We start from the raw sequence: 18030 nt of genomic DNA on the forward strand, positions 1-18030 counted from the left end.
TGGTTTATTAACCACATAAGGGCCTCTCAATTATAAAGACACATCAATTTGGCCATTATTCAAATAGAAGGACAATTTTGCATTTTCTGTGATTTAATCCTTTTTCATAATTCGACAGACAAACGATAAAATTAAATCACAGAATTTTCACAGATATCAATTCACATATTATATGCATGGAAAATATTATTAGAATATTTTTCTGACTCGGATTTGTGGTCCTGAAACCACTATTCTGACTAGGGTCTAAATCGAGCTACTATAATTTTTTTCTAGTTTGGTAATTTATCAACTCGATCTTGATTATAACCAAATTTTTGGCCTTATTCCTTACCCTTAACCTAAGCCCCATTACAACCTCTTAAAGACCTCTTGATTGTTGTGTCATATCATTTTATAGTGGTAGAGATTTGATTTTCAAGCAAGCCTATGGTAATGACATTTTTTGTTCGATTGTTGAGTACATGTTTATTGATTCTTATTGATTGTGAATTAAAGGTAACTACTTAAATAAGGAGAGACACCTATGAGTGTTGTGAGTGAATCTTTAGTGAGGATGTCAATTCTTATTGATTGTGAATTAAAGGTAACTACTTAAATAAGCAGAGATACCTATGTTTTCATGCTTTAAAAATGTTAGCTTGGATTGCTTGAGTCTTTAGTGCCCTTTTAGTTGAATTGCCAATGCATGATTATTTGCGAATTATTTTGAGACATTATTGATAAGAAGTACAAGTTGAGAAATATTAACTTTAATAGGAGTTGAGGATTTTGCTTGAGGACAAGCAAACGCTTAAGTGTGGGGATATTTGATAAGTGATAAACATAACATATTTTAATCTCATTCTTAATGCTTTTTTGGATGATTAATTATGAAAATTTGTGAATGTGATGCTCCTAATCCTTTAAATTCATGTTTTTATACTTAGGAGAGCATTTGGGAGCGAAAGGAGTGAAAAATGAGCCAAAATTGGACAAATAGAGTTGTTTTTAGTAGCCACATGGCCTGGGCCTTTCCACACAGGCTGGACACACACCTATGTAAGCCATATGGGCTAGACAAGCGTCCATGTGTCAATGTCAATTTCGCAACTTGCATCCCAAATGCGTGGAAAAACACAATCTTTAGGCTTTCTAAGCATTCTAAAGTCTATAAATACCAAATAGAAGAAGAGATATGGAAGCCAGCAGAGAAGATTGAAGAAAACAACTTGAAGAACACCATTAGAGTCATCTCTGAAGAAAATTTCCATTAAGAACGAAGACCTCCTTTTAATTTCTTTCAAAGTTTTTTATGAGTTTCTTTGTTCCTTATAGTTTATCTGACTTTGAGATGTTTTTATTCAAAATTATGAACTAATTCCCCATATACCTAAGGAAGATAAAACCTAAGATGAATTTTATTATTTGATTTATGTTTTATATGATAAATCTTGATCCTTGTTCTCAGTGTGCTTATTTCTTGTTTTAATATTTCTGATATATTAGTTCATCTTTAATGTGCTTAATTCAGTGGAGGAAAAGTCTCTGTTTAAGAGTTTATCTAGTATAATTGAGTGGAGTTGCATGCAATCCTAGAAATAGGATGAAATAAATCTACGGATTAGAGTCAAATCTAATAAGAGAATCCATAGATGGAGTTATTGCGACGATAGGGGTTTTAATTAGAAAGATATTTCAATTAATCAACCTAGAGTCAGTTTCTCTTACTCTCGAAAGAGATATTAGCATAATTCAGGGATTTCTACGAATCAAGGAACCAAGTGAATAAATAGTTTAATTCAGGTTCATAATAATAGATGAAGTCTAGGTGGATTCTTTCTTAGGTATTGTTTCTCTCATTGGTTATTATTCGGTTATTTTCCTAATTTATTTTCTATTGAGTTCTTAGTTAAATTAGTTTAGTAATTTTAGTTTAAAACCTATCACTGCAAATTGTCGGCTAAATAATAGAAAAACGGTAATTACTAATACTTTTAGTACTTGTGGATACGATATCTCTACTCACTATAGCTATACTATTTATCGATAGGTGCACTTGCCTTTGTTGTATTTTTAGTTAGTCACATGAGACACATCACCTGATTCACATAGAGTTAAGGCAAACTTTTTGGAAGGTTAGATCGAGTAATGAGGAATATAGAGTGGGTAAGTGCATAACCTAACACAAACATTCTTCTCCTTCACCACCTGAGATCATATCACAAATGTTTCTTTGTTAAAAAATCCAAAGGTTTGTCAGGCCCACAAGTAAGAAGTTCTACTTTGTAACAAAGAGCTCAAGCATTTCCTATTAAGTAGCTTAGGGTGGGTTTGGATGGGTAGTGTGTTTACCTATGGTTAGTGTAAAAATAGCGATGGCGGTGAGATTAGATATTGTAGCTACACTACAGTGTGAGATAAAAAGTAAGCTAAATGTACCGCATCGCACCCCCACCACCCATCCAAACCCACCCTTAATCTACTTATCCAAGAAGCTTTGTTTATCAATGCAAGCCTCCTTATCATCAAGATGTGCAATCAGCTTGGCTCTCTTAGTAGTAGAGGCACTGGCAGTTGTAAGCCCAATTACAACTAGAGCAGCAACTTCCTAATGTGTGTTTTTTTTAATAATTGTTATATAGTTTTTTAATTATTTTAAATATTTTAAATATAAAATTTATGGTTCTACATTATAAAAAATTAAAATTAATTATAAATTTAGTAAAATAAATATAAAATTATTATTTATAAAGACTTATTCTTTCAAGGTTTATGGTTGCTCTTCTAAAAAAAAAGTTCAAACCTAAATCCTGGATGAGAATGTATTGGAGTGTATAAGTTGATTTTGATGGTGTTACTTTTGCTGTCATTAGCTTCTTCGGATAGAAGGCAATTACCTTGGAAGAAAAGGCAAGTGGGAGTGGAGAAATGTCCCTTCTTTCCGAAATCATTCAAAAAACCATCCACAAGTACTTTCTTGAGGAGGCATGGAAAGACATGTGCAATGATGATAAAAAGATATATGGGATAAAATGTCTCTCTGTCTAAGTCTCATTTCAGAGAGAAACCTTCGACCCCTACACCATTAATAACAAACTCCAATTAGAAGCCGGTAAGAAATTTCTTTAACTCTGATCTAATCGATCAAAATTGAAAGATGGTCTCTCGGTTTTCTATTTTTGTGAATGACAATAACATTAATGAAGTTTGTTTCCTTGTGCAATACCTCTATTGTTGAAACAATGTACAACTCCCTCCCCCCCCCCAGTATTCATTTTTTTGTGTATAAAAAATAAATTAGGCCATGCCTACAAAAGAACAAACTTAATGCCTTATACCATCTTCCATTATTGTTTAATGGATATCCACCTGCAACAGACCTCTCACGGAATGTAGTGGATCATTAAGAATAACCAAATGATCTAATTTGTCTCCATCCACCTTAGCTAAATGACCAACAACTTTATTCCCGACCCTCTGAATATGTCGAAACTTAATTTGCCAATTCTTGGAGCACAAATCATGTATCATTCTAATTTTACCAATTTTACTTACTGCTGCTAGATTGTTCTGAGAAACATCAATTAATAATGCGTTATCACTTTCCAATTCTACTTTCTAAAGCCTCAACCCCAAGCTATTTTCAAACCTTCTAGGATAGCTCGGGCTTCGACATTAAAGATATCAGACATACCTGTTGTCATTCTGAAACCCACCAGCCAGCCACCACTTGGTCCTCTCACCACCCCACCTATTGTTGCCCTTGATCTTCTTTTTCACACCAAACCATCCACGTTGACCTTAACCCATCCAAGAGTTGGTAATTTCCATCTTTTTTTGTCACAGACTTGCATGCCAACTGTTTAATTGCTTTTTTTTTATTTTTCAATGATTTTGTCCATGCCATCATCGAGGTGATAAGCTCATAACTATTCTGGCTAGATTTATTGAAGATAAATTAGTTCTTGCTAGCTAACAATTGAGAAGAAGGCAACCCACTCGCTTCTGTAGAATAGAAAATTACGTTCATTCTTGATATTCCACACCGCCCATGTAACAACCCGATTTAGGGGCTAGTCGGAATAGTGGTCCCGGGACCACAAATACGAAGATAGAAAATTTATTTTATTATTTTTACAAGGTTATAGTACGATTATATTAGTGCATGAAAATTTTGAGGAGTTAATTTTAATGTTTTCAAGCCCGATTGCGAAAAATGATTAAATCGCATAAAGGCAAAAGTTGCATTTTAGTACCCAAATGTGTTAGATAGATAGAGAACTTAAATTGGAGGTCTTTAAAGGGCAATTAGACCCTTGTTCAATGGCTTGGCCGGCCATGGGGAGACAAATTGGAGAAGAAGGTCAAAGTTAGGTGAGGATTAGGTCATCAATTTTGACTAGTTTTATATTAAACAAAACAAAGGCCATTTCTTCTTTATTTTCTTCTTCTCTACCGATTTTTACCAACCATAGGAGAGGTTTGAAAGCTCAAAAATCTGCAGCAACTTGAAGCACTCATAAGTAAGTGATTTAATGAGTTTTCTTCAAGATTTTCACATTTTTTAGACCCTTGAAGCATAAGCTTTCAAATAGAGGTGATATCTTACAAAATAGTCAAGAGCTTAGGATTTTGACATGGATGTATTTGTGATATATGCTGATTTTTTATGGAAGAATATGAGTCCTAGTTGTGTTATAAACAACTTTTGTGAAAAGGTGTTAGCATAAAAACACCTAAAGGGACTATTTTGCATAAGTTGCAAAATAGGTAGTTAGTGTGTGAAATAGTGAGAATTTGGGATTTCTCTAGTAGTAAAAAGATTTTAGCTAGGCTTGAAACACGAATAAATTGGATAAAAATCGATTTTCAGGAATAGGGGTAAAATGGTCATTTTGCTAAGGCCTAGGGACAAAATGGTTTTTTACCAAAGTTGTAAATTTTAGATGGCCTAATTGTGTTTAATGACTGGATGAGTGCATCTTGTTATTATAGATCAAGATTTGCCAAAACCGAGCCTAGACCGAGGCAAAGCCAAGCAATCCGATTAAGCTGATTAGTCAAGTACTTTTTGTTAACCGAGGTAAGCTGTATTTTACATACAACTATATTATTAATGCATGTATTTGATTGTTATTGATTTGATATAGCATAAATTCCTAGAATTGGAACTAAGCATATGTATTTATGATTGAAAAAGTTGAAAGATCCAGTAAGAACCCCAGGAAACAAACCGGACCATGACATTGGGTTATGTGAGAGCCAGTATAAGACCATGTTTGGGACATGGCATCAGCATTGAGATGAGGGCTAATGTAAGACATGTCTGGGACATGCATCAGCCGCATCATGATAGCCCGTGTAAGACCACGTCTGGGACATGGCATCGGGTAGAGGTGAGTGCCAGTGTAAGACATGTCTGGGACATGCATCAGCACATATACATGAGAGCTAGTGTAAAACCATGTCTAGGACATGGTTTCGGCCTCGATAGAGATAGCCAGCGTAAGACCATGTCTGGGACATGGCAGCGGCAACTTAACCCATGTTTGAGGCTTATAGAATATCCGGTAGTATTCCAAAAGGTTCAACTTTAAGAGTTAAGAAAGAGATTTAATAAGGAAAGTATGATGATGTTGTAAGTGTTACAGGTACCTATTTGGTATACATGAGTAATGAGCTCGATTAGAAAATATGATTTGAGTTGATGGTAATGAGTAAGTCCAGTTTATACTTACCTTTGAGCTATGAACATAATTGATAAATGGTGAAGTTACGGTTGTATATATATTTATATGCAACTTACTAAGCTTTATGCTTACTCTCTTTCATTTCCTTTTTCTTTCAGTATTGCCATTTTGCTTAAGGATCCCTTAAAGTCAGAGATATCGATCACACTATTAGTCACAATACTCGGTATAATTGGATTTATATTTTTTATTATGGCATGTATAGGGCTAGACTAGGAAGTTGTATTATTAAGAGAATTATTCATGTATTTTTTTGGCTTAAGCCAATGGCCCTTCACTTTGTATCAAGTCTGGAATAATGGCTATTATTCATTTTGATGAATGCATATAATGTTCTGTCTATGGATGAATTGGTGTCCATTGTGATGAAATTTGTATATTGACATGATCTTACATAGGTTGTGCAAAATGGGTGACAAAATGGCTTGGGAAATAGCCTAGTTTGTCCACACGAGTAAGACACACAGGCGTGTGTCTAGGCCATGTGTGACACACGACTCACATCCATGGGTGTGTGTTATGGTCGTGTGTCCCTTGTACTTAAAACTTTAAAGTCATTTTAGTACACGAGCAAGCCACACGGGCGTGTGCCAAGGTCGTGTCATAAAGTCAGTATGCATGCTAGTGGTACACGAGCAAGAGACACAGCCATGTGAAGGACACGGTTATAGGGCACGGGTGTGTTCTTGGGCCGTGTGGTTTTGGCAGAATGCCCAGGTTTTCAGCCACGGGTTCAAGACATGGGCATGTCCCTAGCACACGGACGTATGTTCTATACCCACACGGGCGTGTGGAGCCTTGATGCATGAAATTTTCTAAGGGTTTTTTAAAAGTTCTCGGTTTGGTTCCGAACCACCCCGAATGTATGTTTTGGGCCTCGTAAGCCCGTAAATGAGACTGATTGCTTGTGAAAAGAGAAGTTTTTAAATTGTTTGAGATTTCACGACCCAGTTTTATATAGTTGGTTGAGTTTAAGTCAGGTGGCATTATGAACCCTATCTTAGCGTCGGATACGAGCGAGGGGTGTTAAAACCCATCTCTGTAATGTTATACTGAAGAAAACCCCTCAACCTCTTCTTTGTAAAATGTATTTCCAAACTATTTTTGCAAACCCACAATCCCTTACAGCATGGATTGTAGACTCCACACTTTCACATAGGTTACAAAAAGGGATATGAGCCATACCCCATCTTGTTTGTTTCACATAGTTCACAAAAAGGGATATGAGCCATACCCCGTCTTGTTTGTTCCTCATTGGTTAGAATTCTATCTCGGACAAGCAACCATAGAAGTACGTGAATCCTTTGCGGTGTAACAACTTTCCATATTAGTGCATCTATTTCAGTTTGGCTTGAAGCATTAGCAACAAAAAGGTGATTATATGACTCCGATAGAGAGAACTTCCCAACTGACATCCATTTCCATGTAATATGATCAAGCCCCGCATCCAACAATGGCGATTACAGGCTAGAATATAGTCTACAACTCCTCAAGGAATAACCGATGACAACCACTTAAGTTCTAGACACCTTCTAATAAGACAATACCGTATACCCGGATCATCTAGTCAAGATCCTCCCGACCAATATATGTTGCTTCAAAGGCCCTACATCCCTCACCCATACATCATTCCAAAAGTTAACCAATCTTTCATCTTGTACAGATCAGACAAGCCCCTTCTTCACCTCATCCCAAATATTGGCTAAAGACTGCCATAAGTATGACCAATTGCTACGACGAATATCCCTCAATATCAATCTGTGAATGTTATATTTATTATATTTATTCCTCAAAATTCGAACCCATAATGTTTCAATATTGACAATTAGATTATATCCAATCTTCATAAGAAAAAGCTTTTTTCTTTATCTTGTAGTTGTCGAATCCCAAGTCCCCCATTCACCATAGGCTTACAATAATCCTTCCAACTAACAAGTGATGGTTTCTTCCTTAAAGAAGAAGCCCCCCATAAAAACCTGTGAGCCAGTTTTTCAATTTCTTTGCATATCGAAATGGGAATTCTTATAGTGGCCATGAAGTAGTTAGGTATCATCAGAAAAACTTACTTCACTAGAGTAAGTCACCCTGCCAAAGATAACTTTTGAACATCCCAACCTTTAAGTTAGTTCCGAACTTTGTCTAGAATAAACTGGAAAGTGTTAACTCCAACTCTACTATGGAAAAAAGGTACATCAAGATAACTCCCCAAATCTCTTACTCTAGTAAAGTCGAGTTTGTCACAAAGGTTTGTAGTTTCCTACTCTGCCACATTTTTAGAGAATATGACCCAGGTTTTTTGTTGATTAACTCGATGATCAAAGAAATGACAGAAAGTGTCTAAAACATGTTTGAGACAATTGGCTCCCTTCTTATCCTCTCTGCAAAAATGTACTAAGTCGTCTATGAAGAACAAGTGGGACACTGTTGGTCCTCTGCAAAAGAGCATTAACGATTCCCAAAGCTTCTGTTCAATAGCAAAATCAATTAGTTGACCTAAGCGTTCCATTCTTAGAATGAAAATGTATGGAGATAAGGGGTCTCCCTGTCGCACACCTCTGGTTGGTATAAACATCTTGGAAAGAGAATCATTCTATTAAAGTTGCATAGATACCAAAGATACACAACACATGATTGTATTCACAAGATAATTCGACAGCCCAACATCATAAAGTGCATCTTGCAAAAAATCCCACCAACCCAATCGTAAGTTTTTTTCTAAATCAACTTTTATTTTCATCCAACCCTTTTTGCTCTTAGTGTTTTATTTTCATCCAACCCTTTTTGCTCTTAGTGTTCTTCATTGTATGAAATGCCTCTTGAACGATTATGATGTTGTCCGAGATACTTTATGATGCTATGAAATTGGATTGGTTTTGTTTCACCAATACTTACATCGACTGCTAAAGATGAATTGTAACTGTTTTGGTAATGATATTGTACAGAATAGTGCATAAACTAATAGGTTGAAATTGATCAGTGGTGTCCGCAGCAATGCTCTTAGGAATTAGAACCAATAATGTTCTATTAAGTTTTGGATTCAAATTTCCCCTCATAAACACCATATGAACCATCTTGTAGACACTTTTACCTACAATGTCCCAGTTTGCTTGATAAAATTTTGCATGAAAATCGTCGACTCCCGGTGCTTTTAAAGGTGCCATGCTAAAGAAGGCCTAATGAACCTCCTCCATACTGATCTCAGCATTCAATGAACCAATTAAATCATCCCCCAATTTCGAAAAAAGCCCCTTGGCAAGGAAATCCTTAATTGAATAGTTATCCTCAATATAAAGATAAGAAAAATGTTCCATAGCATGTTGTTTTAGGAGATCATCATCATAACACCATTCAGACCCCTCAATCTTCAATGCTTCAATTTTGTTCTACTTCCACCTTATTAAAGTACGACTATGAAAAAAAATTGTATTTCAGTCACCATTAGCAAGCCACTCACACCTCGATTTCTGAAACCACAATAATTCTTCTTGGCTTAGTATGTTCTCAATTTCCATCCGAATATCTGCTTCCCTTAACCTGAGGCGCATAGAAGTACACTACTCTAATGCTCGTTGAACACAGTCTAACTCCCTAATTGCTTTCTTTTTTTTCAATCAAAATTTTTCTAAAAACAGTCTTGTTCGGTCCTACACCAGAAGCATGAACTTTTCAAGATTCTCTACTACATCACCGTTGGCTTTCAAAGACTTTGCAACAGCATCTCGAAACTCCGCAGCTAGCTAGGAACCGAAAATATCTCTCCCATTCTCTTCTCCTTACCGAATTAACTAACACCAGTAGCGGTCTACGAATAGATTTTAGTTTATGCAAGTGATGAATAGAAGTGTTTGGTGCAATCGTTTGCCATTGATCATTACAAAGCGACTGATTTAACCTTTGAAAAAGATTTCCCCTACTCCAAGTGTACATATAACCCTAAAAACACAAATTAGTCAATCCAAACAGAAACACAAAGGAATTAAAACGACTACATCCCGCTTTACATGACTCAAACTCGTCTCGTCTTTGCTCACAACTCAAAATGGCATCGAAGTCACCCGCGATTAACCACAGATGTTCAACATCCACAGCAATTGCTGCCAGATTCTCCCATAAAAGTTCCCCCCACTGTTTATTGTGAGGCATCAAATTGAAGGTAAGATATTGGTTAAATTTAAATGTAATGGTTGAACCACTCTCAAAGCTTTTTTTTATAAATTTATTCATTTTTTGGTCCACGCGCAAATCTATCAAAAGTTAATCTGACAATGACATGCACATTTCAAGACGTGTTGAAACTAATACTGGACTCCTATCAGCTTAAGCTTTAAGCCATCCCATTTAACCAATACATTTATTAGGAATGAGTAAATACGAAAATAGGACCCACTTCTTCTTTTTTTTCTTTTTTGGTACATCTGTTAGTCCAAGAAAAGGGGGACTATAAACTAATAACTACTCGGGTTCTCCTAGGATTCTTAAAAAAGGTTGAGGGCAGGTGGAGGAGATAAAAAGGGTGAAAGAAGGAAATTGTGGGGACTGACTATATTTGCATAATTATTAGGGAGAGGAAAATTAACCTTTCATTGAAGGGCTTAGTCAAAAATTGCAATTGAACTGGAATAAGGTAAATTTATTTCCTGGTCAATCCAATCTAGTTCGACCTTAATTATTATTTATTAATTAAATTTGGTATATAATATTTTTATAAATATATAAATACTAATAAGGAATCATTGGTATTGTAAAAGGTAATGTATATATTAAAAAAAAAAGTATAAATGAACACACATCTAGTATTAAACCATTCAACAAGCCGATACCTTACAGACATCAGTAAAACATATCCACCAACAACTGACGAGTTTAGGAAACAAAGGAATATCGGAATATAAATGCAAATGTAAAACAAGACTATGCTATTTCAACTCTGACAAATCTGGCTCAACATATTAACATCATGAGCTCCGGGCTGGCTGCAATGGTCGTTGAAGATTTTTAACAGCACTGTCATAGTGTACAAAGCCCATGAACCAAAATTCATGGTTGTCAACTGATATTATCTGGATGTATTTCTCAGCTGAGTTTGCCTTGCTTGTTGATGGATTCACTGCCCTTAGTTGATGTAATGGAATAGCCACCTAAAATCACATTAATAACCGTTACAACAAGTTTAATTAAGGATCAATAAAATTTGCCAAACAGCTGAGTCACTTGTTGGTAAGATGCCAGTTTCATAGTTCTAGCGATCAGGGATCAAAATTTGACAAACACGGACAAGCAGAGATGTATCTTTGACAAATCACATACACATATATCCTGATAAACCAAACAAGAGGAGGACATTCAAATATTTCCATATTTTTGGAGAATTCCTTGAAGAATCATGTCCGGATATGTGTTGCATAAAGGTATCAAACAAGGGTACTGCTACAGAAAAAGAGTTAGAAGCAATTTAGGTAGAAACTCTATATCTGGATTTTGTCACTGAAGGATATTGGAAAGGAAGAAACAAAACACAAGTTACGGAATATCTAACATTCGTATTAAGATGGGGTACATAAACTACCTCAGAAAAATCACTTATTTTACAACTCATTTCAATAGCCTTACCTATTCCATTACCAACTTCTCCTTATTAATAAGTTAAGGCAAACACAGCTTTAACTACAAAAGCACTAACTCAAAAACTAGCACTACGGTAACCAAGCAGGAAAAAGAACAAATCAAAGATGATGAAGACCTTATGAAACAAGGGGTCTACAAAACTTTAGCAAATAACTCGAACAGGTCATAAGTCATAACTGCAGATGCTTATTTAAAAGCAAAGGTTTAATCTAACAAAGCATCCGGGATCGGCAACTTTTGGTGGAACCACATAGATGATAGAAATAGAATCATCAAGCATTGAGCCCCCGATATGCTAATTTCAAAACATGTAATCAATAAAGGGAAAAAAATCCATAATTCATGTCCTTTTAGTGATATATGGAACTGCCTGGGAATGTAAAATCTAAAAAAATCAGTCTACACTCAACCCTAACCAATTAGACACAGATGCAATGACTTGACCAACTGAAACGCATAACATAAGCTCTTATACCTTATAGTAGCTCCATTGAGTCTGAGCACCAACTTGGTAAGACAGAGGATTGTCGCTACAAAAAGCAAGCTTTTGACTTGACAAATATAAAACTCCCATAACAGGACCAGCCGAGGTGGACAAGTAACATGCATAAGTCTTCAGAAGCTGTTCCTCAGGAGCAGTCTCAAATGTTGTTCGGAAAATCTTGTCATAACCACCTTCTGCAAGAACTTTGGTACCCTGAGCAATTCTTCCTACAGCAGCATCAGCAAAACTTGGCCCAGTTTTCACTGTTGCAACAACAACAACAACAAAAAAAAAAAACCCCATAAACTTACTAATTATATATACTTCATATAACATAATCCAATCAACTGATATCGTGTATTGAGAATACCCTAATGCTATACATTTGAAATGTATAAACTATTAAATAGATATTCAACAAATCCATAATTTTGAAAACTAATCTGATATTTACATATATTTATTTATCCATGATTTACACTATTTTTGAAATCCAAATTCAAACACTACCTAAAATTCATATTAAAAATTCAAGAGTCACTGAGTCTATCGTGCAGGGGAACCAAGGGTGGTCAATAAAGAGAAATAATTACAATGTTGCCACATGTTCCCAGCTATCTCTTTTGCCTTCTTAGTATCCTCCGCCGCTTTCTTTCCCAATTTCCCTAACACCTCTTTCACTGCTCCCATCTTATCTGCTAAACGAAAGGGCTTAAATATGAATGGTATTCAAATAAAAAGAACAAATTTAGTAGAAGGTGAAGCAAGTGGGTTACTCTTGACGGAAGATGATCGAACCGGAGCAGGAGAAACGTAAGGATTCGACTCAGCCGGCATGGTGGTAGCAGCGCTGCCAGAGAACGTCGCCGGCCCTTGATTAGGCTGCGACTGGGAACCCATGGAAACGTTAGTCCAATTCTCCGGTGGAGGAGCGACGTGCTTGGGGTCTAATTTCGGGTACGGAGCGTAATCGGAACAGAGAGGCGGCACTCGGGTTGAGTCCGAGGATGTTGTGGACTGTTTGGCTTCGGGGATGTTGCTAGGATCGGACTCTGGCTGGCTCATGATTTATATATATGGATGTTGGGATCAGAAGAAACAGAAATGGAAAATATTTTAAGGGGTCAAATCGTGAGGGAATATTGTAGGATTGATTCGTCGTGGGGTTGAATTTGGTTACGTTAAGTTTTGGTTTGAATTTGAAATTGGAAGGAGCAGCCGGCAATTGGCAGATGGCCACACGACAGGACAACGACAACGACATAATAATATCCGGTAACGTCCGACTCGGTAGGCCTTATACGTCCTAGATTTTCGCTTCGCCTTTCAACTTGAGCCCAAACATTGTACTAAGCCCGTTTATAACTAGGATTTTGTGTCTCTTTGGGCTTTGTCGGATTAAGTTGTATGGTAATAAATCTATATTCTTGTCCTCTTTTATTACCTCACATCTATTCTATTATTTAAACCTTACTACGAGTCAATCATGCTTTAATTTAATTATAAAATTTGTGAATATTTTTAATTAAAATAAATTATATTATTTAAAATTTCTTCAATTTTTTTTAAAAATTAAAAATTCACATGTTATGAGATTTAAACTTGCATTACTTATATCAATAAAACATTAAATTCGCCACTAAATTAAATTTTTATTTTATTATGATATTTACATTTTACTATATTATATATAGTTTATATATTAATGATATTGTTGATTAAGTTGGTGTTACAAGTTAACTTGACAACGACTAAAGATTGATGATAACATCATAATAAATGATTGCAATATATTTGGTTTTCTTAATATAGAGTATTTATGTGTTTAAATTTTATTTTACTCACAAATTAATCTTTTTAATTTTAATATCGTCTATATTTCATATATTATTATTAATTAGTTTCAAATCATATATTTTATTATTTATTATATATTATTTTAAAACTAACATTCATATTTTAAATATGTAATTTTCATAAATATACGTGTGTAATAGAATGCCTAATTAATATAAAAAATCAAATAGCACTATGATATCATAAAAATAGGGTTGCATAATTTTTGAATCTATATGCAATTTTCTAAAAAATAAAGAAAGAAATTAGAGTAAGAATTCAACACCCTATAGATTATATAATTATTTACTTAAGTATATTCTCCTAAATAAGAGTTTTGACTAGTAAAGAATTTGATAATTTTAAATAAATTTTTGGATTCAAGCCTTGTAGGTAGAGAAACAGTAATAACAAGGGCGGCGTAAAGTGTTGGCAAAGGTTTTAGTCTCTTAAAATGAAAAATTATATGTTTGACCCTTTAAATTTTATAAAATTATAAATTAAAGCATAGTAAAATTTATATTTTATCTCCTAAAATGATAGAACTTTAATTTAATTATTTAAAAATTATAAAAATATAAAATAATAAAATAATATAATATATTTTAGCTCTTATAAAAATACCTAACTTAATTTTACTGTTAAAAAATTTTTAACTTCACCTCTAAACTAAAAAAAACTTACCACCTATTTAGAAATTTAACCCACCTTAATTTCAGCTCTGGTCAAGATCTAATATGATTACATGATACTAAAAAGGTCTTTAGGGACAATAGCATCTCATATTAACATATGTCTTGAAAATTTTCTCATTTTCAAATAATGCATTCACAGAGACACCTTTAAGGAAAACTTGATCTCCCATAGCAAACCCAATATCTTTTCTCTTAAGATCTTCATAAGACTTCTATCTGTTAGAAGCTGAATTAAGACTTTCCCGAATCAATTTGACCTTATCCTCAGTCTCAGAAACCATATCTGGACCCATAATCCTCCTCTGACCCAACTCAATCCAACATATCGGAGTGTGAAAGTTACGACCATATAAAGCTCATACGGTACTATCTAAATATTGAACTGAAAGCTATTATTATAAGCAAATTCAGCGAGTGGCAGAAACTCCTCCCAACTACTACAGAAGTCGATAACACAACTCCATAGCATATCCTCCAGTATCTGAACCACCCTCTCAGATTGCCTATCAGTCTTTATATGGAACAAAGTACTAAAGTCTAATTAAGTACCCAAAGCCTCATGCAGTTTCTTCTAAAATCGAGACGTAAATTAAGGGTCTTGATCTGAGATAATCGACACTGAAACCCAATGAAGTCTTATAATCTTGGAAATGTACAATTTCACCAACTTTTGTAGAGAATAGTCGGTTTGAACCGGAAGGAAATGAACAGACTTGATCAATCAATCCATGAAAACCCAAACAGAATCCTTCTTAGTGGGTGTCAAGGGCAACCCACTAACGAAGTTCATAGTTACCCATTCTCATTTTCACAACGGAATCTTAACAAATTGAAGCAAACCTGATGGAAGTTTATGCTCAGCCTTAACATGTTGGCACATCAAACAACGAGACACAAAGTCAATTAACTTTCGTTTCAAATCGGGCCACCAATACAACTCTTAGAGATCACGGTACATCTAATTTCCACCGGGATGCATAGCATAAAGGTTACTATGCACTTCCCGTAAGATGGACTACCTCAACTTGGTATCATTTGGCATACAAATTCGACATCTAAAGCAAAACACACCCTCACTATTAAATAAAAAATCAAAAGTTTTACCCTCTTAACCTGCTAAACCCGAAGAACCAGAGATTCATCCAATAACTACTTACCCCAAATCTAGTCAATCCATGTCAGTTTAACTTGCAACTCAGCTAAAAAGCCACCATTCTTAAACAAACTTAGGCGAGCAAACATCTCCCTCAACTCAGACATCGATCTTCGACTAAGAGCATCGACCATCATTTGGCCTTACAAGATGATACTCTATGATGCAGTCGTAGTCCTTAAGCAACTCTATCCATTTACGTTGCCTAATATTCAACTCCTTCTGAGTGAAAAGGTACTTAAGGCTTTTGTGATCAGTGTAGATAATACACCTCTCACCATATAGGTAATGCCTCGAAATTTTCAATGCGAAGACAACCATAACTAACTCAAGGTCGTGCATCGAATAGTTTCCTTCATGAGACTTAAGTTGTCTGGATGCGTAAGCCACCACTTTACCCTCTTTCATCAATACACAACCCAACCTAGTGTGGTATGCATCACTAAACACAACAAACTCATTACCAGATTCAGTCTGTATCAAAATGGGTGCCTAAGTCAAAATAGATTTAAGCTTCTCAAAACTCGATTACTGCTAATCAGTCCACACAAACAACACGTTCTTATGCAATAACTTAGTCAAGGGAGTTACGATAAGCGCGAACCTTTCTACAAATCTCTAATAGTATCCTGCCAAACTGAGAAAACTCTAAATCTCAAACACATTCTTAGGTTATTTTCACTCAAGAACAGCCTCAATATTTTTCGAGTCCACGTGGATACACTTAGCAAAAAACTACATGTCCTAAAAAAGTAACTTCCCTCAACCAGAACTCACACTTGCTGATAACATGTTTATTTTTCATATTTTACATGTTCAAATCGAATTAATTCTTTCTAAATTGGTGATTTTATCTTTAAATTCTATTAGAAATGAAATTCAGACGCTTTAATTCAAAAACAAGCAAAAAATGACTAAATTGAGCACAAGCAATAAAAGAGGAAGTCGAATTAGAAAATTAGAGACATTTAAGGGCTAATCAGATTTTTAAATTTGTAAAACTCATATTTAGAAAAAAATTTGATATGAATGTGATTTCATGTAATTAGTTGTTAGGTGAGTTAGGCTAATTTTAGTTTATAATATATATATATATATATATATATATATAAATAAGGTCTCTGGTGGTTTTTGAAAAACACACTTGAATACACTTGGAAGTTGAATAAGATTTCTTCGTTTCTTTTCTTTCAAACGCCATGACTAAGTGCAAGGATTCTGTCATACTCTTTCCATTCCTTAATTTTGGCTAAATTACTTCCTAAGTCTCTTTCCCTTTCCACGGTCCATAAATTTCATTGAAAATCATTTACATAAACCAACAAAGTATGATTAATTTCATGTTTTACTAAACTTATACTTAGCTTTAGGTCAGTATTCTTTCCGGTCAAAATCGTGAGAAATGAATCTGCACTAAAAATCTTTCATAACGGTATTCACCATCTCTTCGGAATATAGGATAATACAAATTTGTCCCTTAAAGTCAATTCAATTTCAATTAAAAAAGTGTGTGTTGGGTTGGATTTGTTTGGTGTACAGTTGGGAAGTCGAGTCGACTGTGCTTTATTCGAATTCCTGTGAACAAATTGGTGTATCCTGGAAGGGTCATACTAGTGAGATTTTTGTCAAAGGAAATAATGATCGAATTTAAATGACCCATGTAGTTGAGGTTGTTGATCCAAGTTTGGTTTTTCAAAATGCAAGACTACTAAGGTCTTGAATTGCGAACACGTGTATCGTGGTTAGACAGTCAGTAAGGGTTAGTTTGCAGGTCGTATCGGAATCAACTACGAAAGGAAAAATTGGTGGTTAGGACGTTCTTAGCCACTATGGTTTGAAGTAGAAAACTCATTTTTAATGATTGATTCAGAACTGGGATTAACTGAGTTTAAGGATAAGACTTTATATAATTTCTTATGAAGTTTAATTCCATTTACTTATTTTATTTTCGATTAATATAATTTTTATTTGCTGCAATTACAGATTATTTACTTTTCAAACATTTTCATTCCCCCTTATTTATTTTATTTCTTTTTCTTTTCACTAAGCTCGTCACGAGTCATGGGCACGACTATTGTCATGACAGCAATTCTATTAATAAGAAAAGTTGAAATTAGACAATCAATCCCTGTGGATTTGACTCTACTACTCTATACTACTATTTCGTATTATTTTGTCGTAGGAATTTTTATTTGGTGGTTTCGACATCCATTAAATTTTGGCACCAATTTCGGGGATTGGAAATATTTTTTTTAATTTCCATTTGTTTTCCTTATGACAAGGTCAAAACTGGAAACTCTAGAATTTGAATTAGAAATAGAAAAGTTGGCTCGAACACTACGAAGAGAAGCTATCTAGCGCGATAAACAACCATAACCCTCGTTCGAAAAAGAATCTTATATCGGGGACATTTTCTCATTCGACAAACTAGACAAAATAGAATTTTAATATTAGAAACTTAATACTAATTAATTCGGAAAAGCACGCTAAAACGAAAGTAAAGTG

General features: G+C 34.8%; 1 protein-coding gene across 1 annotated transcript; it reads right to left on the bottom strand.

Moving 5' to 3' along the window:
- Nucleotides 1-10471: 10471 nt before the first annotated feature.
- On the bottom strand, nt 10472-13193 carry LOC108471189 (GEM-like protein 1). The gene is made up of 4 exons (XM_017772797.2): nt 12618-13193; nt 12435-12536; nt 11833-12104; nt 10472-10870 (listed from the first exon to the last, which is right to left on the bottom strand). The coding sequence occupies exons 1-4, from the start codon at nt 12904-12906 to the stop codon at nt 10688-10690; spliced, it is 846 nt and encodes a 281-aa protein (XP_017628286.1). The 5' UTR covers nt 12907-13193; the 3' UTR covers nt 10472-10687.
- Between the last annotated feature and the right edge of the window lie 4837 nt (nt 13194-18030).

This window comes from Gossypium arboreum, chromosome 3 (genome assembly GCF_025698485.1).
Source record: "Gossypium arboreum isolate Shixiya-1 chromosome 3, ASM2569848v2, whole genome shotgun sequence".
NCBI lineage: Eukaryota > Viridiplantae > Streptophyta > Magnoliopsida > Malvales > Malvaceae > Gossypium > Gossypium arboreum.